Source organism: Macrosteles quadrilineatus, unplaced genomic scaffold, assembly GCF_028750875.1.
Source record: "Macrosteles quadrilineatus isolate MER2022 unplaced genomic scaffold, UCM_ALF_1.0 Scaffold_5__1_contigs__length_97177068, whole genome shotgun sequence".
NCBI classification, from domain to species: Eukaryota; Metazoa; Arthropoda; class Insecta; order Hemiptera; family Cicadellidae; genus Macrosteles; species Macrosteles quadrilineatus.
The window spans coordinates 24,163,934-24,190,711 of NW_026542598.1; the positions used below are offsets into that span (position 1 = coordinate 24,163,934).

General features: G+C 35.2%; 1 protein-coding gene across 1 annotated transcript in view; it reads left to right on the forward strand.

Annotated features, from left to right (window-relative positions):
• The window catches only part of LOC128993981 (PHD finger protein rhinoceros-like), a 33,065-nt gene extending 8,251 nt beyond the window's left edge, over window positions 1-24,814 (forward strand). Inside the window, exons 4-12 of the mRNA XM_054418139.1 lie at window positions 350-495; window positions 3,079-3,278; window positions 3,768-3,931; window positions 4,619-4,767; window positions 6,090-6,377; window positions 7,116-7,289; window positions 8,704-8,837; window positions 10,897-11,146; window positions 13,718-24,814. Of these exons, the coding sequence (XP_054274114.1) occupies window positions 350-495; window positions 3,079-3,278; window positions 3,768-3,931; window positions 4,619-4,767; window positions 6,090-6,377; window positions 7,116-7,289; window positions 8,704-8,837; window positions 10,897-11,146; window positions 13,718-20,488 (8,276 nt within the window). The 3' untranslated portion in view covers window positions 20,489-24,814. The remainder of the gene's footprint in view (window positions 1-349; window positions 496-3,078; window positions 3,279-3,767; window positions 3,932-4,618; window positions 4,768-6,089; window positions 6,378-7,115; window positions 7,290-8,703; window positions 8,838-10,896; window positions 11,147-13,717) is intronic.
• The last annotated feature ends 1,964 nt before the right edge of the window (window positions 24,815-26,778 follow it).

Sequence of the window (26,778 nt, forward strand, 5' to 3'; positions counted from 1 at the left end):
GTTTTGCCAGCATATCTGCAAATGTGCAAACTAACTGCTGTTCTTAATCTTAATATAAGAAGGTTTCAACTGACTACTATAAGATCCCCGTGCGTAGAACGGGCACACAGCTAGTTCTAAATAAAATTACTTGTTAGTATGTAATAGAAGTTTGCCCAAAAGTGAAAAAAATAAAAATACTGAAGTGACTGTAGAATATTCTAATTTTTGTTTGTATTGTTAAGTTTTTTATTTATCTTACTCTTTCCTATTTAGGTAAGGCTTATAGCTGCACAAATAGGCTAACAACCTAGGCCCTTGTGCTTTATGCTTATATTGTTAACCTCAAACTGATTTATTTGTTGATCAGTGCCTACCAAGAGGCGCAAGGGGCGTCCGCCGGTGGTGGAGGAGGAGGAGGCGTCCTCCATGGACCCTGGCTGGACTCCTAAGCCCAACAACGACCTCAAGATATCCAGCATCTACAACCGCAGTGCCACCGAGGCTCCAGCCGAGGTAACCTAACCAAACCTGCACAACGATATTGTTAAAAAACCAAAGTAAAATGCTGATTAAAAATTGCATTTTGACCAAAAGTAGTAAAGTTTGTGTGGAAGTAAAGTAAAACCTTGATTAGGCCTAACGTAAATGAAGAAGATGAGGCTTTTTGATATCGTAACCTAAGACTGTCAATAGTTACAATTTTATGGCTATTTTGATTCAATGAGATCTACACCAGTTGTTTTTTTTTTATTGACAGCTGTATAAAACAAATCTATTTCTTTTCTTAAATAATTAAATGTACTGTTTTCTCAATTTTATCTCTTAAAATTTAACATATGTGTTGTCCGCTACCTTACATTCCTTTGGCCAAGCTGTGCCACTGCACATAGTTCCCGTTGCCTAGCTAGTTTTCCAATTGGTTTGATTTTTTATAATGATGGGTCGGTACCACTTTTTCAATGTCGGTTCCGGTACCGGTTCCTAACCAAAATCGTTTCTCAATTCCATCAGTACCTCATTTTAAATTAGGCTAGGCCTACTTAATTGTTTAATTTTAAAAACAAAATATCCCTATCTCAATTTTTAAAACTGATTATTTTTCATTAGTGTAGCTAGGTTATATTGAGGAATTAAGAAAATAAAACTTAGGCCTATTTGTAAAAAAAAAAAACACTGACAACCAAACACATTCAAACCAAAACAATACATACCAAGAAGTGTTTAATATAGGCCTATTTGTTTAAATGATTCACTGTTAAACAGATTAATTAAACATAGGCTACTAACCTTGGATAGAAAAGGGACCCTGGAAATTTGTTAAACTAAGTTAACTGCCTGTTAGGTTCAAAATAAGGTGCAGGCTTGTTGAAAAAAAGATTTAATACAGACTTAGTTTGGAGACTGTGATGGTTTTTTTGTAAGCCTCGTACCTTATTGTGGGTTTGGGTTAAAAGTGCTTTTAGAGATAAGCCTATTAAATAATATGTTTTATTTTGGAAATCTGTTGTTTGCTTCATCAGTTTTAAAATAGTACTTCAAAACTTAAGAAGACATTATCAAGAATTTATCAAAATTTATTACATAAAAACAACAACTTATGATAGGCCTACTTTTACATTCTTGTAAAAACTAATCCACTTATTATTTACAGACAAAACAAGTTTAATTATTCACATCAACATGTAAATTTTATTAGAGAAATCCGACTAAAGCAAAGCCCATTCTTAAATATCGAAGAAACTAGATAGACGACGAACAAAGCTAAACTACATTTAAACTGTCTCACCTCGTTCAAGAAAGAGAAAGACAAAAACATAATTGGTACGAACCACTGAATATACAAACAATAACAAATAAAAGCCCTTTTTGGTTTGCTGAATGAAGGCTTGGCTGTTTGTCATGTAGCCATGTAGTCACATCCATCAATATATAAATTTTACCCGTTAACTTGAAATTTGAAATAGTGGTCTTGTGCAGTGTTGCCGTTGCCATTTGTCACGGTGGTTACAGATCAAATGCAATATGATTCGTCAAAATCATGAGTACCCCAACATTTAACCATTGGACATAAACATATTAACCCTAGATGCGTATCACACGTAAATTTGATGTAGGGTGAGATATTTTTAGCATCCCACCCTCACGCCCTCAACCGACGCTACCTTCCTTACTGCAGTGCTCTCAGCTGTCATTTGCTTTGTGGTGGCTGCTTGGTTGGGTCGTAGTGTGTCTCTTAATTTCCTTGCGAATCGGTTCCTTGGAACGCATACGTCAAACTTACGTGTCAATACGCTTTGTGTATAATAAAATGACCGGCAGTACGTCAAATTTTTAGCGTAACACTGTATGATGATGCCTTACTGTATGGAATTCCTATGTACGTCAAATTTTCGTATTGATGCCCTTAGCGTCATGCTGTAGGACGATACCTTTCTAGGGTTAATTCAGCCACTTTTAAGGTAGTTTGTAATAATTTTGTTGAGTCAAAATAAATCATTTATTTTATCCAGTCTTTAGTAAGCTTGCATTCTGTCTTCCCCTTGAAGATGGTGGGACAATTGGTGTCCATGATTGCACCACTCTATCAGCTGACGATAGTGACAACAACTTAATCATCTTACACTGAAATAATCATCCTATAGCCTGCTATTTCTTTGCATTACCCAGTTTGCCATGTTAGTCAGTGTCTTTTGTTGTTGTTTACTTCCAGGTATTATCTCTTAAATTTAAACTTTGAAGAGCAAGTACTTGTTTCTGGGCTGATGAAAAAGTACATCAGCCCTTCAAAAAGCCCTGAAAAAGTATCTGAGCAGTACCTCAAAGTTTGTTTGACTTTGGTTTCAGTCAAAAGACATTTTCATTGCCAATGGTTTTGGTAACATTTAGATTAGTTTATTTTGGAGTAACTGATTTTGAATGTCTAGTCAGTTCTTTCAGCCCCTGTTGAAAGAAATCACTCAGATCAATTTATTGATCCGTAGCAGAATTAGTTCTTACAACCGTTCAACCGTTACAACCGTTCACTTTCTAGCAACCCATTTCTACCTGGCACTCAGTTTTAGTCGGAACCGGATCCAATCTGTGTTGTTGTTGCAGCTGTTCAGAAAAGATCTGATCAGTGCCATGAAGCTGCCAGACTCGGAGCCACTGGGGGCTGATGAATACTGGACCATCTCGGACCAGTGGAAGCAGGAGTGGGAGCGTGGCGTGCAGGTTCCCGTCAACCCAGACTCTCTACCTGGCCCTTCCGTCACCGTAATCAGCCAGCATCACCGAGGGTTCAACGACTTCCGTCTGTGAGTATTCAAAAAGTCCATGTCAAATAAACATACAGTAGAACCTCAATTAACCGGGTGTGGATCAACCGGGAGGCGAATCAACCGTGGTCGTTAATAGATGCCTCTAAAATTAGGTTACATAACCTCAATGTCCACGATCATTTGATGAAATATGTTTCTTTAAACTAGTGGCCAATTATTATTTTTTTCAGCAGGCTCCCATATTATTGCTTTTGAAACAACACAGTTCATTTGACAAAAATAAATTGGAAGACAAAGAAATAATATAGATTGTTAGCTTCAAGATCAAACTATCCGCTTGCACTGACAATCGTCTGCCCCTTACACATCTGTCTGCTGTGTGCTTGCTATGTCACAACAGTTTGTGGTTGGGCAATCAGTAACCATGATAACTTTATTAGCCTTTTGTTGGGGTAAACACTTTTCAATATGTTATAACTTCATTAGGTAATCTGCTTAGAAATGTCAACACTATTGTTGTTTTAGGCCTAAAAACAAGTACATCCGCATCACAAAAGATGAAAGCTTCCGATTCGACGAACACCATCTCTCCAACATGCCAGCAAAAGCCGAGAAAGCTTGTTCTTACGATCTTGACGAATGTGATATTGCGTGGCTTGGGATATTGAACGGAGAGCGGGCCTCAATGGGTAAGTTCACAATTGAATTATAAGCAGACCTACGTATTATACGTACAATGTTATACGTACTGTAAAATCAATAATTTATCTAGGTTTCACTAGATGGTTTAAGTGTTAGTTAGGCCTACTTAGTTTGTGTTAAAAAATTACTTAGCTTTAAGTTTATTTTGAGTGATGATAAGTTTAAATGGTATTTGAGGTGTGCAAATTTTCCATAACCTTAGTCAAAACAAGTTTCCATGACAATTTCTAATCGGAAATCTGATCTCGTGTTCAGATGAGAAAGTACCTTATGATAACAAGACTCACAAACCCAGTCAAAAGCTCATAAATCACAAAGGAAACACCACACACAGAGAACTAAAAAAACCAAGAAACAACAAATCCTAAAAAACTACTATTAAGTTCGATTTATCAGTTGTAAGGCAAACACAATTAATATACTTTTGCACAAGATGGTGGCTCATGAGAGTCTGAGGTCACGTATTTGTCTGTCAAATGGGGCGCACAGCATTTGGCGACAGAAAAAGGAGACCACCTGTTAAACTTCAACAAATTCACTTAATGTTTCTCATGTACCTTGCAAAGAGTTAACATGCTGTTTAATTTTTGGACAGGTGTTTTAACAACTTGAAATAGAATCTGTAAGATTGAGTTATGAAATCAAACAAAGTAAGTAATTGACTCTTTGTACAGGTCTTCAGCCAATCCGAGAAGATCAGTTGGAGAGGGTGGTTGAAGAGTTGGAGATCAGATGTTGGGACAAAGTCCAAACCATCGTCAAGCAGGAAGAGGGCCTTGGCATTGAGTTTGATGAAAACGTCATCTGTGATGTCTGTCGTTCTGTAAGTAACATCTGTTTTACTTTATAATTTTATTCTGTTTTTAATATTGTGTTCTGAAAATTATACCCAATTGTTAAGCCCCCAATTTCTTTGTCGTTAGTTCATTTGAAATACCACTGTTGGAAGATTGGACTCCAAAGGCATTGACTTTGTGTACAGTATCCAAACAAACATCCAATTTACAATGTCCAGTTGTAGCCAATTTATCATTTGAGTGTCTCATTTGCCATTTAGATTTTTTCTACGATGAGATATAAAAGGTGCTATATTTTACAGTTGCCTTCAATATCCTTTTAGTTTAGCTCTAGGAAAAAGTCAGTGTATGTGTAGTCAGTGGTTGACATCAGCGTGCTTGGCTCAATCCAACTACGCTCATTTGCATTTGAAACTCGTTACAACTTATGTCAAAGGAACATGATGTCTAATTATATCCATACTCAAAAATCTGAACATCACTGATTTCAAACAAATTGGGTTACTAAAACCTCCTAAATATATTATTAAAACCTGGTGAACTGATGCCTGGTTCCAAAGAGATTAGATTTCCTCTAGTTTAGCTAGGAGAAAATTATATAGAAATAACTCAAGCTAATAAGTTGGCAGTCCTGCTTCCTTTACTCCATAACCAATCAGCTTAGGCCTATTGCATTTATTTTAGCCTATTGTGATTGTGAACAAGACATAACCAATGTTCAAGATTAATTTATATTCATGGGAAAATAGGCCCAAGTATTGTATTCTTGATCTTACCATTTCATACAACCTGTAGATGATTTGTTAGGTACTAACAGTAGGCCTACTGGTATCTCGAAAACTCAATTACAAACCTTTTTGGCATAAAAAAATTATTTAATTCCAGTTTATTACCATACTATCTACCTACCTCATCTTCAAATTTACAAAAACAATATGTTAAATTATTACAGCTACAATACATATCCAGCAGTTTTGTAATGGAGTAAAGGAGGCAGGGCTGCCAACTTATGAGCTTATTTTCTCCCTTAAGTACTTATACTTAACACTCTCTTATGTTAAGAGTACTTTTGACTCTGTACTTGTAATTTAGGTTATTTAAAGACTAAATATCACTGATATTCTTTCTTAATTTTTGGACTTCTTCTATTGAAGAGAAATTTCTGGTTGAAGTTGCAACTAATACAATCTTCAGTGTGGCCAATCACATAAAAATTTAGACACAATGCTTCTCTAGCATAACTTTAACCCTTTAAAAGATTTTTAATTAGCCACATAGCTTTTCCAATATAATTCAACATATCTAAATCAACCCCACAAACAATCAAAAACGTCCGTACTTGTTACAGCCGGACTCTGAGGAAGGCAACGAGATGGTATTCTGCGACTGTTGCAACATCTGCGTACACCAGGCCTGCTACGGCATCACTGCTATCCCCGCGGGCTCGTGGCACTGTAGGACGTGCGCGCTGGGACTGCGGCCCGAGTGTGTGTTGTGTCCCAACAAGGGAGGAGCCATGAAGTGTACCCGGTCTGGCCACAAGTGGGCTCACGTGTCCTGCGCATTGTGGATCCCAGAGGTCAGCATCGGATGTGTCGAGCGGATGGAACCCATCACCAAAATCTCCAGTATACCGGTGAGTGGTTAAGTTTCACTGTTATCGCTGAGTATTGAGAAAGTACTTGGCTTAATAATACACTATGGAAGAATGGATACACAACTAACCTACACAAAAAATTAACGGGGATTTCACAACGGCGTGTAGTTTTGTCTTACACTGCTGTATTATTATAATTGTGAAGTAGTAGCAGACAACTGCCATCTTGATTTTTCCGATAAAATTATTGTGCTTGTTAATAATAATAATTTCTTGCTATAGTTTTTAGTTTTTTGCTCAGTTTTTGTTGCTATTAATTCTGTGTTCAAAATATAAGTTATTAGTATATTTTTGTGTTTCACTGGATTCAATTCCTTCAGAAAACAATGTGTTATTAGAAAAATTATTATTACAAGAATTGAGATGATGAACAAATCTTGTCCTGTACTGTCCTATGAACTGACATTATAGTCCCAATCATCCCTATTTTCTAGTCATGTTAAAAACGTGATTATTTTGCCTGACAAAAAAAATCATCAATTACTATTTTTATTCGATGAGGAACATCCAGAGTATCCATCTATACATTCAGAGTATCTTTTGTTTTTCTAGGAAACGGTTTCCTATTAAATTAAAAACAACAGCATTGTAAAAAACAGGCCAATGTTTAGTAGTCTGATTACAAGATAGGGCTCTTGCCAGGAATTGTTTAGAAAATTGACAGGAAAGCAGGCTTACCTGAGACATATAAACATCATAGTGATGTGTGGGTTACAGCAAAGTCGGTGGGCCCTGATATGTGTGCTGTGTCGGGAACGTGTCGGAGCTTGTATACAGTGTTCAGTCAAGACCTGCAAGACAGCCTACCATGTGACCTGCGCCTTCAAACACGGCCTCGAGATGAGAGCGATCATTGAGGACGAGAATGCTGACGACGGCGTCAAGTTAAGAGTAAGTAGCCTTTATATTCTCCCAGTAAATTAGTAAGTTTATTATTCGCATAAATTTGAATAGTTGAAACAGGAAAATGTATTTTTTACCATTCTGTTTTTAAGTATGCACCAACATTTGTGTCACAGCTCTAACTCATCATCAAAATGGATGACCAGGATTTTTGCTTCCATAAAGCCATTGTCTATATAGGCCTAGTTATTCAGGGACTTGAAGTTAACTTTCTTGGGATTCAAGCGATTCACACAAGAAAAGCACATTAAACCAACAAAAACATGTTACTTAATATTAATGATCACTAGGTATGGTTCTAGTATTACTTTAATTGGTTGAGCGGAGACCATCAGCCACAGTTCCTATGTAGGAAGGAAATTTTGGTACGTACTTTAAATTTAAAACAGTTCTGTTGGCCAATCATAATATTATACAGGGTGAGTTTTAATTGTCCCCCCCCCAACTTTTTTCTACATTTTTTCAAATATCAATCCCAGACCACTTCCAAACATTGTTGGGTAGTAAGTACTTCATTTTGACAAGGTGGTCATTTCCGGCCGCCATCTTGGATCCGCCATATTGGAAATAGGTTGGCAATGACTGGTAGTGTATACTTATCTTTATCTAGCACTATTTTGAGATTATGGTCTTAGTTTGTAAATGCACAATGTTAAAATGGGCTAAAAATAAAGTTTTAAAAAGGCCCCATAACTTTTGAATGAATCAAGATTTTTAAAAACGGTTTGCGGCATTGTAATCAGAGTAAAAATCTAGTTCGAAATAATGGGTCACAACCCCACCTTTACATTTGAAAAAAAATATTTTGCATCCAATATGGCGGATCCAATATGGCGGCCGGAAATGACCACCTTGTCAAAATGAAGTACTTACTACCCAACAATGTTTGGAAGTGGTCTGGGATTGATATTTGAAAAAATGTAGAAAAAAGTTGGGGGGGGGGACAATTAAACTCACCCTGTATAATATCCTGGTCTTTTACTTTTCTCAGTTATAAAAATTTGTTTTAACTTGAGTGTGGATGGATAGACAAGGATACAGATTATTTTTATCTCTCCTAGACCAGATAAATATACCTGAGAGTTGGGTCAACTTAAGAGTACGGTAACATTGATTAAAATGGACAAGAAAACGTGCATCTAATGCTTAAATAAACCCACTGTAATTTTAAAAAAATTCAAAAGTAGTTAATATTTTCTTTATTTTCTAATAAATACTAAAAATTTAATTTTTTGTGAATAATTCTACATCCAAGTTTTAACTTACTTGAGGATTTAAAAGTATGCATGAATATAGTTTTCAAGGCCCAATGAGAAGTATAGCTTCTATCAATGTCTACTTTTATTTGGCCATTCTGCATAAACTATTATAAGTTAATCACAATTACAAATTCTTTTTTCAGTCTTACTGTCAAAAACACAGTGTCAGTAGTAGTAAAAAGGACAAAAGTGGTTCAGCCTCTGAAGACGAAGAGTGTAAGAAGAAAAAGAGGAAAGACATGACATCTGAAGAAAAGAATCAAGCAAGAGCTGCAAAGTAAGTACAGTATATGGTGTAGAGAAAGAAAGTTTACACAAATTGATTCAGTTTTTGTGATCTTTCTTTACACTTTTTCCCCTACGCCAGTGGCATTTTGATTTCAAGTCAATGTGAGATTAAACGTTTTTAAGGGAAAGTTGTCAAAACCCATTGAAGTTTTGTGGGTGTGCTAGGGATTGAACCCGTCCCTCCCGCACCGAAGTCCAAGACGCTAACCACTAGGCTAGCAACACACCCACACTTTTTACACTTGTGAAAGTCCCCCCTGTGGACGAAATATTGTGTTTTAGCGAATTTCCCTATAGGGAAGTAGCTATTACCGTAGGTCTCATGGTAAGACTTAGGCCCGGGACCGATTTACTTTTTCATTTTAATGTCCCCAGAGGCCAAAAACATCATTCGTTCAAATTTTTATATATGTATATATATATATATATGTGTGTCCGTGAACACGATAACTTGAGTAATTTTTATCCGATTTTGATGAAATTTGGTTTGAAGGTGTAAGGCGGGATAAACTTGAATGAGTTCGCGATCCAGCATGATCGGACCATGGGAACAGGGGTTTATGGGAGGTTTTATGGGGTAAAAATTGGTTTTTCTCACTTCTTACCCTCAAAACACAAAATTTCCCAATTTTTCTCTAATCCTTCTTAAAGAGCTTAAAAAACAAACAATTCAGTATATCAAAGTGTTTTTGTACGGTTATTGGTTACGGAGAAAACTAAAAAAATGGTAAATTTAAAATTCCCATGTTATTCTTATGGAGAATATTGTAAAATGTTGTAGTTTGCTTGTTTATGGATATATTTTGATCAAACTTGGCAAATTTATTTATTTTATAGTAAGCTATCAATATTTTACTAAAAACACACTACTTTATTAGTTTCCTTGTAGCAGCAAACCTAGGTACTCGTTAAACCTAATGTTATTTAAATAGATCAATTGAAAATCAATTCGGCCAAATGGAAATTTGCTTAGACGGCAGGTTTGCTGCGGCGGGGGTATTTTAATCTTCTTTGTGTTCTATGGCCTTGTACTTCTTCTAAAGTAAGCTAGCTGCTGTAACCCTTTATTCTACAATTAAAAATTCTAGATACTAGAATTTACTAGCTTAATAGTCAGTTCTGTGCTGGTCTTAGCAACTTCTATGTCTCCAATAAGGTCAAAATAATTCCATATCTATGTTTATAAAAAAGTTGATTAGACCTATGCTCTTGATTTAGAGTTGACCTCAATCGTGTTTTTATTATTTTCAATAGGGATGGACAAGATTGTACAATAATAGCTCAAGACGGGTTGAGTAAAAATCATTGCATATGGAAATTTGAAAATACAAATTTCCGTCTTTATGGCACTTTTCTTTGTCATAAATCTGTGATCCGTGAGTGTGTAATCTGTGATCGTGATACTATTGTTATTATCTTCTATTATCATAGAGACATCATCACTCACCATACCTTCGAAGTCAAGAACATCGGCTGAATCACAGTGAAATTATTGTCATCTTTTCTTGTTGGTTAGAAAAATTATTCCAAATTTTAGAAGTCATTTGAGGGTCTTCTACAGCTCTGGGACCCTAGCTAACCTGGCCAGACTGCATTACAGAATGTCAGAGTACCTGCCACACAGAAATTTGGGTTTTGAACAATATTCGAGGACCTTCCTGAGCAATTTTAAATAAATAATGTCACAGCAGAAAATTTTGTTAATGTTATTCTATGTCCCAATAAAGTATAATGAAATATTTCATACTAATAAAAGACACACTGTTGGCAGCTGTGACAATAAGTTTGTTCATTGACCGATTTCAAATCCTGAAACTTTTTGAGGACCCTTTTACTGATCATGACAGAAAACATATTCAATAATCTCTCATTGTAGGCCTATGCAATAGTCGCTCAAATAATATACATATATGCTTTATAATTTTTCTTTCAAAGACCCTCAGCTACTTTTCTTCTGGGCTCATGTTTCATCTATAAGGGTTCATGCCGGTATAGCAAAGAGATATTTTTAAGCGTATGAATCTCATTGACATGATCACTGTTTGCAGGCTGCAAGAGATCGAAGCTGAGTTCCAGAAGCACGTGAACGTGACGGATGTGACACATGCTCGCGACGAGGTAGATCAGGAGGGGGTGGTCGCAATCTATAACTACTGGGTGTTGAAGCGACGCGCCGGCTACAACAAGCCACTGTTGGCACCTCGCTCAGAGGACGTAGACCTTCTCACTAAACAGCAGGAGCAAGCGGATGTGGAGAAGATGAGAATGTTCGTACAGCTGCGACAGGATTTGGAGAGGGTATGTCGTCTGTCATTGGTTATTTCAGTTTGAACCCCATTATCTTGATCCTAGTTTAATTTGGGAAGGTTTTACATTGAATAACAGCTACTATGTCATTTATTCCTTTTGGCAGTTTTGTAGTCTTTTTTAATTATTTTTTGATACTGAGCTGTATCAAACTTTTATCCTAAGAGTAGAGATGTGCGAGTACTCGAGATTTCGAGTTTGAGTCGAGTACGGCCTTGAAACTCGAGCTTATCTTTGAACTCGGCAGTTTCGAGTCGAGTTTGGTTTAAAATTGTAAAAAATCGATATTTGTTAAAATGTAACTTGTGTTTACATAAAATGCTTTATAATTAATTTGTATTACTGTAGATTCTACAATAGTACAAATATACAGTGTAGAAATAAGCAAGAGGTAGTTGTCCTAACCTATTTTTATAGCTGTCACGACAGACTAGGTCAACTCCAATCAGTCGCCGGCGACTGACTGGCAATGGCATAATCTGGACTTGACACAGAATGACATGATCGGTAGTGATTTTGTTTTAAAGTACTGTTCCACAATAGAAAATTCCGCTACTGAACTGTTAGGTAAGCAATAAATCTATGGTTAAAAAAGTCGATTTGAATCATCAAAAATATAATTTGAATTAACCACGATTATTTAGAATTGATAATACAATCTGCAAGGGACCAGGAGAAATATTATTCAATTAGAGTTAATACCATGATTTGCATTTTTATGTCAAAATACAACATTGCGCAATCATAATGTTTTGGGTCATTGACCTTAATAACACATCTGTTATAAGTTGATAATTATAAATTGATGTTCCCGTGGTTGAAAATAATTATTCTGTAAACTTGTAAAACATTAGATAATTCATAAATAAGTATAAAATCATTCATAAAGACAATAGTAGCACTCCTAATAAGGGATTTAAAGAAAACAGCACAAAAACATCATTATAATTTTCTCGGTCTTCCATTTTTTCTTGGGGTTCTAATGTGCATGGAATACAATTTATTATAGTGAGTTAGGCCTAAGTCTAGGTTTCTTTTGATTTCTATAACTACTATTGTATGAGCCTATTACATTATTCAGTACAATTTTCAATCTACAATAATTAATTGTTTTGTTTAACAGTAAGGTAGGCTACTTGTAGGCCTATTTAAGTACTTTATTTTTAACATACATTTTGACAGAATGTTTGTTTACAATTAAGATACAAGATTAAAAAATTTATTTTTCTTTTACCCACTGTCAAACCATTGGAAATTTTGTAGGCCTACTGTTAAAAAAACCACACCAACTAAGAATAATGGTAATAAACTTACAAAACTAAAGGTGAAAAGGTCGGAAATAAAAGGTAAAGTTTTAGAATAAATCTCTTTATTAAACTTTATATTGTAATTGCAACCTTAATAACTAATATATGCTAAGTATTAAGTAATTTTAGCCAAGTATTATGCAATATTACTTATCAATAGGGATTAATGTATTTAATTTTTAGATAAATAAATATATGCTCACTTACCTATTTTTCACAGAAGTAGAAGTTCATTTATGAGCTCTATTGTTGTTGTTTTAAAATTATTTTCTATGCATTATATTGATAAGTTACTGCACAAATATTAATAATTAATTAATTTACAATCGTACTTCAGCTTGTAACAAGGTTGTTTTACAAGTTACATGCTCTAGGCCTTAGGAGTTAATTAAACTTACACATCCTTTGGTCTTTTTGGTTTAAACTCGACTCAAACTCGAGAATCAAATCTTTTGCCAATTACTCGACTCGAACTTGACTCCACCTGAAAAACCTGTGCTCGCACATCTCTACCTAATAGATAATATTTAATGAGCCAGTCGCCGTGTACTAGGTGTGAAAATTCTATTTTCACTCTTAGTTTTTATTGATTGTCAATAATTGTCCTTACACTTTGGCTTGGTTAAAATCAATTTGGCTTATTCGACAGCAATCAGTAATTTACGCCAGCCCACTCTTTCAATAGCTTACTTAAAAATGTTAATTTTTTCTTTATAAACTAGCTACAACTTTAACATAAATGGATTGTAATGTTTTGTTCTATCAATAGTCAATGGTGGAATACAGGGGATTTTCGTGTAAAATAAAAAATTCATATACTAAAAACATTAAGTAGAGAGAATGATAACAAGAGATTATACTAATACCTAACCTAAAAACATGTCTTATAAAAACACAGTGTTAACTTTGAAGATATTTCAAGCTACCTAATAAGTTGTTGATATCAAGAATTCTGATTCCATTAATGGTGAACCAAAATCCATTATTTAATTACTAATTCATCACAATCCATTCTCTACTCTACACTTTGTTTATCCTCTCTATACCACGTACATGTACAATCTATACTAATATGGTAAAATGGTTAGTTCATGGTACTAGAAACTGCCTGAAAAAAGATTAACTAAATTAACATTATTTGTTATTTAATTTCAACTAAAAATTAATTCAATTATAAATTTAAGTCGTATGATGAACTTTTTACTTGTTTGTTATACCTTATACCAAGTTAATGCTAACTTAAATTAATTTTCAGGTTCGCAACCTGTGCTACATGGTTAGCAGACGAGAAAAGTTGTCCCGCTCTTTCTTCCGGCTCCGAGAACAGACATTCCACAAGCAAGTGTCAGTCCTTACGGAGCCAAGTTACACTCTCAGCAGCACAGAGTTGACAGCTGTAAAAGAAGCTAACCACGGGCCTTCCATATATGACAGGATGTATTCCCACGCTAACGCTCCAGAACTGAGCACCGACTTTGACACCGTCCTGGCGAGAATCGCTGGTATCGCTTCCCCTACACCTGAAGACAAGGGAAAACTCGACTTAAATGGGTTAGTCAAATTGAGTAAGTCAGATAATCCTTATAAAAAAATGTACTTTAACGGAGGCGTTGTACGTCGCAGAAGTATGTATGGAAGCATGTCCAGTGGAAGTGAAACCGACAGCAAGTTGAGGCTACATAGAATGGATATAGACAGTGCGGTCTCAAGTGGTGATGACAGAAAATCGAAGGTGAACATTGCAACGACCTCAAAGAAAAACTCATTAATGAACAAAGAAAAGAAATTGAGTAAGAAAAGAGCTGTGTCTCGTGCAGCTGTTGACTCTTCCACTGAAGATGAAGTGAGCACCAAATCCAAACCATCAAAAGCTAAATGGGAATCGCCTAGGAGCAAATCTCTAAGGCAGATGGAAAAAGAACTTACGGATAAGTCCGGACCGAGTGATGATAGTGATGAAATAATGACTGTTAAAACTAGTAGCAAGAAAGATTCCCAAAAAATCAGTGGAATTTATTCTGATAGTGATTCTGAACCCTCCGCTCTTGATGAAGATACAGCTCCCAGTGACTCACAACAACTTACGATGCGAACAAAGGCTGCAATGAAAGAGTTTTGTGCTGGTGGTCAGCAGAGTAAGAATAAACGAACTAAAAAAACAAGTTCGAGATTACAGAGGAATGAGAAGGATGACGTCAAAGATGAGAGTTCTGCAGATGAATACCAAAGAGAGAAAGAAAATATCAAAGTATCCAAGAAAAAGAGTTCTACTGAATCTACACCTACTGAGTTGATTGTCCCACAAAGACAAGCTGCCAAAAAGGCAACTGAAAGTATGCGTGGTAACCAAGTAAAAACTAAGCCTGATGTTGCTGCCCCAGACCAAGATTCTCCACCTAAAGATGTGTCTCCTAGTGAGGAATCTAAATTAAAAACTAATAAAAATAAAAACAAAGACAATAAAGATCTGAAAAATATTAAAGATGCAAAACTAAACAATGATGTGTATGAATTTGATAAAGAAACTGGTGATACTATTGATATTCTCGCTTATGTCCCTCAACGCCAAGCAGCTAAAAAAGCAGCTGAACACATGAAAAGTGGAAGAATACCAGGTTCCCAGAAACAACCTTCAACACCAGATCCAGATATAGAAAACAAAGGGAAAGCACCAGACTCCTTAAAGAATAAGAAAGAAACAGACACTATCAAAACCAAAAAAGATGTTGAAAATGATAGAACTCAAAAACAATCAGTAAAATCTCCTGAGAAGAAAGGAAGACGAACATCCAAATCTTCCGTATCAACATCGTCTTCCTCAGGAAGCTCTTCGTCTGATTCTTGTACAACAACATCAAGTTCTGATAGTGAGGATACAGATTTAAGTCCAAAAAAGACAAATGATAAGAAAGGCTTATTTGAGCCACCTGTCCAGGTTAAAATTCACAGACAAGATAGTCAAGATAAAAAATCTAAATCTCCAGAAAAGAAGATTCAACCCAAAAAACCGGATACGCCCTTTCTTGACAAGGGACAGCAATCCGCTGAAAGCAGTTCTTCAACCCCTTCTAGTTCAGAATCAGACAATGAGTCACCCACAAGGAGGACATTGTCACCCTCTCCAAAGAAATCTGCTGATACTGTCTTGCAAAGAAAGGCCTCTGAGGTTAAACCCCAAGAACAACAAAGAAACAAAGATGATTCCTCTACAAAGTTGGCTGCCTCAAAGAAACTCAGGAAAACGCCCGATAAGAAGCTTAAAACTTCCGACGGGCGGCCTGAGCTTCAATTTCAGCAGCCGCCTATTGAAAGAGAGGAATCAACCCGATCCAAAAGTAAACCTACATCACAAGATAGGAAGACTAGATCAAGTTCAAGTGATAGACTCAGACAACTTGAAGCCAAACATGGAGATACTTCTTTCAAAACCCATACCACAGTTACCAGTCTTAAAAGTCGAAGCAGGTCGAATACACCCCAAGGTGATGAAAAATCTTCAGTGGAAAGGACTTCTCGGTCGCCACAGAAAAAAGAACAGTCCAAGCGAGATAGAAGGGAGAGAAAATCAAGTGACATCACAGAGCATAGTCCGGAAAAGAAATCAGAAGAGTCTCGTGATGAAATCAGCAGGAAAGAGAAAAACAAGTCCCAATACATTACAACTGAGGGCCAGAAAATTAATAAGAAGGTAAGCTTACGAAATGAACACAATCCAAGCGCTGCTAAAAAACTTGATTTGGCTGATCAACAAAGTAAAAAGAATTCAGAAACATCTGAAAAGCTCACAACGAAAACAAAAGACAATCTTTTTGTCAAAAGAGATAATGACAGATTGGGGACTCATAATGATAACAAGTATGCGGAAGAAAAAGCACATTTGAATATTTCTCAAGTAACACAGTCCTACCATAGTGATAAATTTGAAAAGACCGGTCAACAGAGATCACTTACGAGATCTCAAAAACAAAATGAAGATATTTCCAAAGATACTAATGAAGATAGCTCTGATGAATCTGATGGATCTTCAAGTTCAGAAGAAATTTGCATCGATGAAGTAGAAACAAAGACATCAGATAATATAGCAACCATTACAAAACTTACTGATGCAGAAGCGAGTAACAACAACATTCGAAATCTCAATAAAGAAAGGCACACTATTGATGAGATCAATGATGAACACATCCAAAATATTAAATCCAATACTCCATTTATTAAAGTCAGCCAAGATAAAGATAGTGCTAACATTTACTCTGTGGATGATTGTATAGGTCAAGCAGATATTGTCCTAAGTGATATTAATTTAAAACATCTAAGACCAGGCGAAAAAGAAGCGTATGATGGAGAACTACCTAATAGGCATCAATTTAAAAGAGATAACCATGATGCACATGAGTCCCAATTTACAAAAGGTGGTTCTACTTTTGAGAATGATTCAACATCAAGACACCACATTGTATCCAATCTTGGAAAAGATAAAAGTAATGACATTCATTCAGGTGACTTCCAAGTTGCAGATTCAGAAGCAGAACCAAAGAAGATAAGCTCAAGAAATTCATCTCTATCAGCTCCATCTTACCAACATCGCTCAATATTTTCACCTCAACAACAACCAAAAGATGCTGCTGTAGCTGATCTATTTGATTTTGGAAATGACATGCTAGCAGTAGATGAAACCGTCAATGATGATGGTTTTGGTTTGCCCCGAAATTCTGATGAAATTCTACGTGCTCAACCTTTGACCTTTTCTTTTTCAAATGACATTTTATTCAAAGAAGATTCAAAAGAAGACAGTGCCCGTGAAACTCTCAATCTTGTAGAAAAATTAAGATTAGAGTATGCCAAGAAAACAACCACCCAATCTGATTTGTCTGAGCCAATGACCCCTGGATCTGAATTTGCTTCTGCACAACATGAAATTCCTGAAGATTCTAAGCAAGACTTGAATTTAGAGCCAATACCTCCTGAAACACCCACCCCTGTAGAAGCAGTTGAAAATGCAGACCCACCCAAAACTGAAATTGAGTGTTCAGTAAACGTAATAGAACCAATAGTCGAGCATCAGCCGAACATTGATATGGTATCTATGGACCAAAATATGATTCAACCCATTCATGACAAAAAGCATGAAATCCCTCCACCTTATCATCAGGCAGATCCATACTCATACCAATCATGTGCAATGCCAATTGATGTTGACAAAGTTCCTGGACGAGACAAAGTAGATCGAAGCAACAGTGCACAAGCAGATGAGAGGTGGGTCCCTCCCAGTAATATTCCATCCCACCATTATGAGCCCATACCATCTCCTTATACTGATGTCCATGGAAGAAATAAATGGGCAGAAAGTGAAATTCTTCCTTCTAGACGCTCTTCTTCATCCTCAGCTTCCTCCACATCGTCTTCTTCCCATCGAGATGATGTGGATCCAGGGAAAAGAGAAGAACCATCCTACCATGATATACCTCCTCCGACTCCAAGTATACCTAATATGTTGCCTGAATTGGTGCAATACCCAACTCTACATACCATGGCATACGGTCCTTGTGCACTCCCAGACGGTCAGCCATATCATCCATACTCAGAGGCATCACAGTTTGTTGGTCCCGTGGGATTATTCCCTCCGCAAATGCCTTTCCCAGGTACAAACTTATATCCTTTTGCTGGAGCTTATCCTGGGGCGCATGGAATGCTGCCCAAAGTGGATGATACATTGCATATACCTCCAGCGCCTTGTGCTGCAGCATTTACATCCTCATCACATAACATGGCCCTAACTGCAGCAATGGTATCACCCAACCCACCTTTAACTCCGATGACGCCTTCCAACATTCATGAACCTCCAACACCTATGACTCCAGCACCATTTCCTGAACAATGCCGGCAAGTTCAACCAACTGAAGAATCTCCAGTTCAGAATATTGATTCTTATAACCATATTCCATCTGAAACTCAAGTCGAACAAGCACCACCTCCATCTCTTCCACCTCCACCACCTCCCCCTAAACCGGCCCCTGGTAAAAAGTCTCCTGCAAAACCAACTAGGTCTTCTGCAAGGGTTATTCAGCAACAGAAATCACCAGCAAAATCACCCGGAATATCACCGAGACAGTTAGAACCTCCCAAAACCCCTTCGAGAGTACGAGAGCCAGGCACCACCAGAGGTAGAGGGGGAAGAGGCAGCAGAGGAGGAGGAACCTCACGAGGTAGAGGAAGGGGTCGAGGTAGAGGAAGAGGTCAGATTCATCAACAGTACCACCATAATTCAGACCCGAATGCTATCCACAGTAAACTGGCAGGAACTGTCTATGACTTTGATTTTGATGATGACATCGATAATAGTTTGGAAAATCTGAGAGCGATGCGTGAGCGTAGACGTTCAACTGATGTTCATGAAAGGAAATCATCTGATAGCTCATTTTTGTCAAGAGATTCCTCATCTTCTCCTAAATTTACTAGCCCTCATCACAATTCAAAACTTAAATCAAACTATTCAGCCGATGTTAGGGAACTCAAGCCTCCTACTCCCGTCAGTCGCCTGACTAACCACAATGAAGAGGAAAATGCATCAAGAGTGGGAATTGAAAACTTCCCTGATGTAGTACAACCTATGCTGCCAGGACCTGTAGATATGAGAACTTACAGTTCATACGAACAAACAAGTAGCAGCTTGTACCACGATAACCTCATCGGTGCTTTCTCATCTAACACTGCTGCTGAACAGCAAGACTACAGCATAGACGATTTAGAACATCTAGCTCAATCTAACACTTCTCAGAACAAACCTCTGATTGAAAACAAAAAGGATGCTCAAGTACTTCCTCCGACTGACGCTCAAAATGAAATCACCACAAATATCGTAAGAGACCCAATGAACGACTCGCGCAATCAGCTAAAGGTTAAAATTAAAGGACCCTTCCTAGATGCCAACTATGCCTCAACTGTCGTGCCAGCTGCTCAACCTGTGTTGCCCCCGACCGCTCCAGACTCCAGTATATCATCTATGCCATCCTCCGTCAATGCCTCCGGACCATCCAACCTGAGACGGATGCGCAAGAAGGAACTCCTGAGGCAGTACTGGACACAAGAGAACATGGATGACCCGGCAGCTGCTGTAGCTACAGGTCAAACTGCCCCACCTACGGCCGCACCACCTCTCAGTAGAACAGTGATCACTATTCCGAAAGCCGTAGCATCTATGACTAGCATACCCACTCGTGAGGATTACAAGTTCTACAATGCCGGAATAGACACCAGCAACGATAAAAAACGCAGAAAAGATAAACCGTCCGATTTAGATTTTGATGAAGACACTGACAGGAGAAACAGCAATCTTTCTGTCGTGCCAGATAATCCTCATCCGTTCAAGAGAAGAGGCAGACAACCTAAAACAACAACTGTAACCACTCCCAAACTTAAGATCAAGTTTGGCACTACAAACTCTGTTGAATCCAGCGGTCCAGTGGCTCCAAGTAATGACGAGAAAAAGAATCTGAGAGAGAGGCCGCCAAAGAAGAGGTTGAGCAGTGTCCCGATGCCATCTGTGGAAGAATTAAAGAGAGAAAGTATGAAGTTTAGGAAAATGGTAATGGCCGACTTTGACGAAGAAGAGAAGCAAAAGAGCAAGGAGGTAGTCGGAAGTCGCAGGAAGAAGAAAGGAGATAAGAGTTTCACCGATGTTCCTAAAGTGAAAGTCATCACAGACGGAGAAACGCCCAAGTTGATCATCAAGCTCCCCAAGCGCAGTGACGACAGCGGCAGCGGGAGTGTACCTTCGCAACAGACAGTGGTCCCTAGTGATAGTCCACCTCCCCCCTCCCCCACCGCCGCCAGGACTAGTGAGTGTTCCGAGTTAGACAAAGTAAGGACGTCCAAAATAACTCCGATAAGGTTAAAATTTGCCCGGTGCGAAGAAGGTTACAAGATGAAGAAGGAGACCTTAGAACCTAGTAGTGAAGAGACACCTCCTGCAGTGCAGGCGCCGACCACGAGCACCCTCCCGCTCAGTCAAGACTGCGTGGTGAGGTGATGCTAGTGGCAATTTTAAGCAATTTAATAGGTTATATCAACGTTTTATTGTTTTGTTTTATCCGACAGTTTTATATACGTTGATAACTAGATGCGATCTGTTAACCTTCACTAAGTGATGGATTTACGGTTTACTCAAAGTGAGCCTGATGTGTACAGCCTTCGAATAAAGTATATAGCTACTGAAAAGTGATATGGATTTGTAAAATTGTACTTGTTATTATAATATTTATAAAACTGTGAATTACTAGGTCTGTCATGTAAAATTCCTCTTTTGTTTAAATGTATATTTGCACATTGTATGTAAATAAGGTTATGACGTTTTGACGAAAGTGCAAAGGAAAAATAGTGTACAAATGTCAATTACGATAGCTGTTTGTCTGTACTTTATGTAAATACTCTACGTGTCCTATTGTTTGTCGATTGTACATGAATGTGCTGTATTATTTGTACTATTTTTTAGAGTATTTTTTAATATATGTTTGTAAAAAATATAAATATGTCAAATAGATATATTACAGTCTTAAGTGTAATTTGTAAATGAATTGTAAGTAAAGTTTCAATTTAATATTAATATTATTTGTATGTACAGAGATTATATATTATTTTTCCTTTCACAATTTAATAATCCTTAGAAATTAATTGTTGGACAATGTAACTCTATTGATCTTTTGATGACTTGATATTTTGAAATTTGTTATAGTTGAAGGAAATAAAATAGGATTCATTCTATTATTCACTAATATATCCGAACAAAAGAAAATACAGGACATTTTGGGATACAACTGGGGCCACCAATTTGAAACAGTTCCTCCAGGAAATTTTTTAAAATACCAACCAAGAATGATATTTTATTTCAATAGTAATACCAACAAATGAAATTTACCGATTGAGTAACTCCTCGACGGTTAGTAATAGCAACTTATCTTTTACATATAAATTAACTATTAAAATGTTTATATTATATATTTGCACTGATCAAATTCTAATTTTTTTCATCAGGGCCCTCAAAATTGAAAAAAATAACACTCAATTCTTTTTGACATCCAAAGGACCTGTTTTAAAAAGCATTAAAATTGTAAAAACATTTCTTTTTATTATTTCAACATACTATTTATTTTTTAGAAGTTGTTTGGATGTTTGTAAAACATGAAATATAAAAAAATAGATCTGTAAAGGTTTTAGACCAATTATTCTACTAGTTTTTGTTTTCACTATTAAGTTTCACCTCTTTCCACTTGTAACGGATGAATTTAATTGGTTTAGAATAGTTGTTTTAACACCAAATGCTTGGTATTAAACTAATAACAATCCAACGAACACGTCATCCAGATCATACTGTGTATTTAAAACTAAATTGAATGAATATTCCACTATACAAATTTGGTTGAATTTATTTGTTGATCCTATTATGAACTGTATTTCTTTTAATAACAATTTTATTCAATAAACTAACTGAAATTTTGAAATTTGTTTCGGATGCAAAAATTAAGCTTTAGGACAACGTATGCTATATTAACTACTTGTTAAGCTGCCGTAGTATTATATACACCTTGATTAATATATTTCAAATTTAGTTTCAAGTTAAATACTGGCTTACCATTGTAAAAAAGTATAACTGAACAATATTGTTATTTAAATTAATTCCCAAAATACACAACTTGCTTACTATATGATGCTGGATTATATTTTCTCCTTGCAGGTAGATGTCTAATGTTATGTTTTTAATCATTATTCTACCTGACACATACTTTAAATTGGGTAAGGAAATGATGTCCTTGAGTATTTTTAATTTAGACTTGGATATCTTGTGTTAAAGATTAATTTACAAATGAAATAAATTTGTGTGTGACTTCCAATAAAACATTTTTTTTATGTTATGTAAAAGTTATATCCATCAATGAAAAGGTCTGAACAAAATTAACAAACATAAAAAATAATATATTTTTTTTGCAACTAAGGGCTAACAGAGGGTTGTTTGGTGTTCAACAAAATAAGGACAAAGAACTATAAGTGTGAAAAACTGTCATGGCGGATTGACATCTCTTTTAATCATAATGGTTGTAGATTTTTAAGATGTCTGAGCAAAGTTATTGATCTCCCACGCCCTTTAGAGGATTTAAATTGTGATACTACTGGCAGATTAAGAAAGTAAATAATATTTTTGTGAAATTCGTCGGGATGTGCAAATTGTTTGAATGTATTTTTATCATATTTTTAAAAAGTTCTATTTATTCTGTGCCAATTATGTAGATGTTTTTTATGTCAAGCAGGTAATAAGTATCTGACTTTTTAAAAATATAAGTAGTTATTAATTGTTGAACTAGCATGTTTTTACTTTTTTTGTTTTCCTTTTCCCTCTTAAAGTATCTTATCTTATGTGTATTAAAGAAATACTCAAGTTGGTTTGGTTATTCATTTAGTTTCAATCAAAACTTATATTAATAAGATTTACATAAATTACTCCTGTCCCAAATGAAAAATTTTGCTCAAACAATGTTTGACTGTATTTGATTTTTCTTCTCGATGGATACACCTTAAATCTCGTTTTTATGTACAACAAAAATAAAAATCCTTCGAATGTTTTACAGTTATCTGCTGCTGAGTTTCCTAAAAAACAAACATATCGGTTACTTTTAACAGTTAACTTTTGGTCTCAAAATCTCCCTGTAACCACCAGAGCTTACAATTAATATGTCAATATTATGTTTTCTGTAACTGGATAGTAATACTATAATTGTAGTAATACTATATTGTTCCATGTAAGGTCTTATTCAGATAACTCTGCAACGATCTTCATTTGAACAGTCATTTTTTGCTTATACACATTATAAATTTCATTTAGGAATTTCTAAATTGAAAAACAGTCAAACCCAGCCTAGAACTTCAACAGTTTGATTAGATAATGATTGTGTTTAAGTACGTAGCATTTAAACTACTATAGATTGTGTTCCTAGACAAAATTTACATTTTAAATGTTTTTTTTAATGTACTCTGTATTATTAATATACTCTAACAAAAATATTAATTGTAGATATAAAACCTACTAATGTGTTCGGGATTCACAAACCTTTTTAAGCTCACTCATATAAACAATAGCTACTAAACTTTGAGGATGGTTCTTTTACTTGTAAAATAAATTAATTTTAACTTAACTAAATGATTAATAATATTTATTCTTATTTTGGTAATGTTTAGTCACTATTTTTCCTAACATGCTTACTTAAAGATCTCACTAATTAAAGAGTTTAACAATCAAATGGAAGTTTAGCGATATAAGTAGCATTGTGTAATAAGATTTTAAACTCTAAGGCGCACATTTTACTCTTGTTTTTTTAGTAATAAGCACATTCATGAATACTTGTTTGATTCATGGTTTTATTTATGATACAGTAAATTCCTTTTATTCATTTACTAAACAAGAAACACATAGAGAATCGACTACTTAATTTTCAAATTTATATATGTTAGTTATGAAATACTTATGAATGTATAGTTGATCTATGCTTTTCCCGTTAAATTTGGTCAAAAGAGATAATTATTACTTTTTTCTAGGACAATCTTTTGAATTCTATGTGTTAACTCTCATTAATTAAATGGATTATATAAACCAATATACGTAAAGTAAAATATATTGATTTGTACTTTAAAAATCAATATATACATATATATACCTGTTTAAAGTATAGTAGATTTATCGAAGGGTTTATAAAAATATTCATTTCTAATAATTGTTATCAGTGAATTATTGTTAACATTTATAAATTGCGTCATAGGTTTTATTACTTTTAACTTGAAATTGTATGTTGTTGCTCTCTTGTAACCAATACGTTAATAATATTTCTAGTCTCTAAGCTAGCCTTGGACCACAGTAATTTTGACTATATTACTTTAAAATGCTGGTAATTGTTTGTTTTTTACATAGGATACAAACAGATATGACTTACCGAGTTCTCTATTAAAATTTTCATCGCCATTAAAAAAAAATGTTTGAGCATGCTGTGGTTTTCTAAAATCAATTGTTAAGTTTTAACGCTGTTGAACCCTTATTGCACAAGAAGTAGTTGATTATTAATCCCTGTAATTAAAGTTACAGATATCTTCTATCTTCTGTTTTCTTTATTTTGTTATCTTTTTCAACTGTAATGATTAGTAATATGTTTAGGGTAAATTTGTACAGGTTATTGTTTTGTACAGAATATATTGTTTTGGTTTTATTTTTTTAAATAATTTTTTCTGGATGTAATATTGTGTATCAGCATATAATTTTATCGACCTCTGTAAATATTAACGAAATGCTGATCTTGTAAGATATAATGTGTTTTAATGTGCACATAGTCTCGTAATACAAATTTTTTTAGTATACATCTGTTTATTATTTTTCCTTAAATTGATTGGTACATCATAACCACCTATGAAGCTATAGCAAGGTTCAATACAAAGCAATAGAGTTTAAAAGGTACATAACCTTTTAATCATTTAAATTGTTTTCTTAGAAAAGTGCTAAAGCAAAAGTTTTTACTTTGACTTTGTCTACTTAAACAAATCTACATGGGTTAGCTCAATAATTTTATAGCGCCATATATTATGTTACTAATAAATTTGACTACTGACCTAGCACTTTCAAATTTAAATTGTTTACCGATTGTGTTTAGGATTTCTGTTAATAGAGCATAGAAATAAATGAGTGAAAAGAACTTGGGCTTTTTTGAGAGCTCAGTGTTAAGGCATGGCTTTGACAGTTGAATCAAGGGAAATAGTCACTTCGTAAACATTAAGGTTTCAAAAGGGCCAAAAACGACTAATTCAGATGCACAGATGACTTTGAAATATAAGTAAAAAATGTAATCAGTTATTTAATTACCATTTTTCCAAATTGGTAATGTTCCACTGTATAAAATTAACAACAATTTTATTCATAATTTATCTAGGAAATTAATGTCATGTTGAGTCGGGAAAGAACTTAATAATCATTCAAGAAAAGTAAAAACACAAATTTAAAATTATATTTGTCTTTGGTTTATTTTCTGAAGGCATTTACCAAATTACCATAATTTGAGGCATTCAATGAGCTATGATAACAATGTAAGCTTGGTGTTAAGCTATGACTGAATGAAAAGCCAATTACTCTATAGCAAGTTGATTTTTTCGTTTAATCTGTTGAAGGGACAGAAAACTAGAATGTAGTATTCAACAGCAGGTCCTACTTGCATAGCCCTTGCCTATCAACTCCATAGGTTTATTTTTAAATTGTTCTTAAAATCGTAAAGGCATAAAGTTGATATGGCAATGCCTAGTAGTCGAGTAAATCCGTACGAGAACCCTAAAAAAATTGCTTTAAATTGTTTTATTGGTTATTTTGACTTAGAATTATGTGTATTTTCCAGGAAAAAAAGTCTAATGAAATCGGAGTCTCGGAAGTCCAAAATTCAAGATGGCGTCCAAGATTTTGGTCAAATGTGTCCGTTAGCACAATAACTCAAGCAAAAATGATCCGAATTCGATGAAATTTGGTACAAACATGTAAACCTACATTTATTTGAACGAGTTTGCGAACCAGCATGATCGGACCATGGGAACAGGGGTTTATGGGGGGTTTTATGGGGTAAAAATTGGTTTTCCCCATTTTTGACCCTAAAAACGTAAAATTTTGCAATTTATTTCGAAACCATTTTAGGGCTCAGAAAAAAAAACAATTTAGTACATTGAAGCGTTGTCATGGGCCTAATACCTAGTTACGGAGAAAATTCCAAAAAAAAATTAAATTTAAAATTCCTATGTTATTCTTACGGAGAATAAGAAAACTTGTTGTAGTTAGCCTGTATATGAAAATATTTTTATCAAATTTGGAAAATGCATTTGTTTTATACTAAACTATTTAACATTTTACTAAAAACACTTTTTTACCCTCCCTGTCGCAGCAAACCGAAGTACTAGTTAAAGTATTGCTATTTAAATAGGGAATAAATGTGATATTTTAGTGTAAATTCAATCAGGCAAATTGAAATTCGCTTAGGGTGCAGGTTTGTTGCGGCGGGGGCATTTTAATTTATGACTAATTTTTGCTTGAAAAATCCATTAATAGGTCTGAAAATAAAGATCACAAGCTTGCTAAAATGCAACATACATATTTTATTTACCTTAATAAATATCTATACATTTTTAGCCCGAAAGGATTTTTTAGATAAGAATAGGCTTGTATTAATCGGGAATCTGAGCTATCATAAAGCCACATTTCAACCCAATCCGACCAGTAGTTAATGCGTGATTGAACTGAAAACAAACAAACTG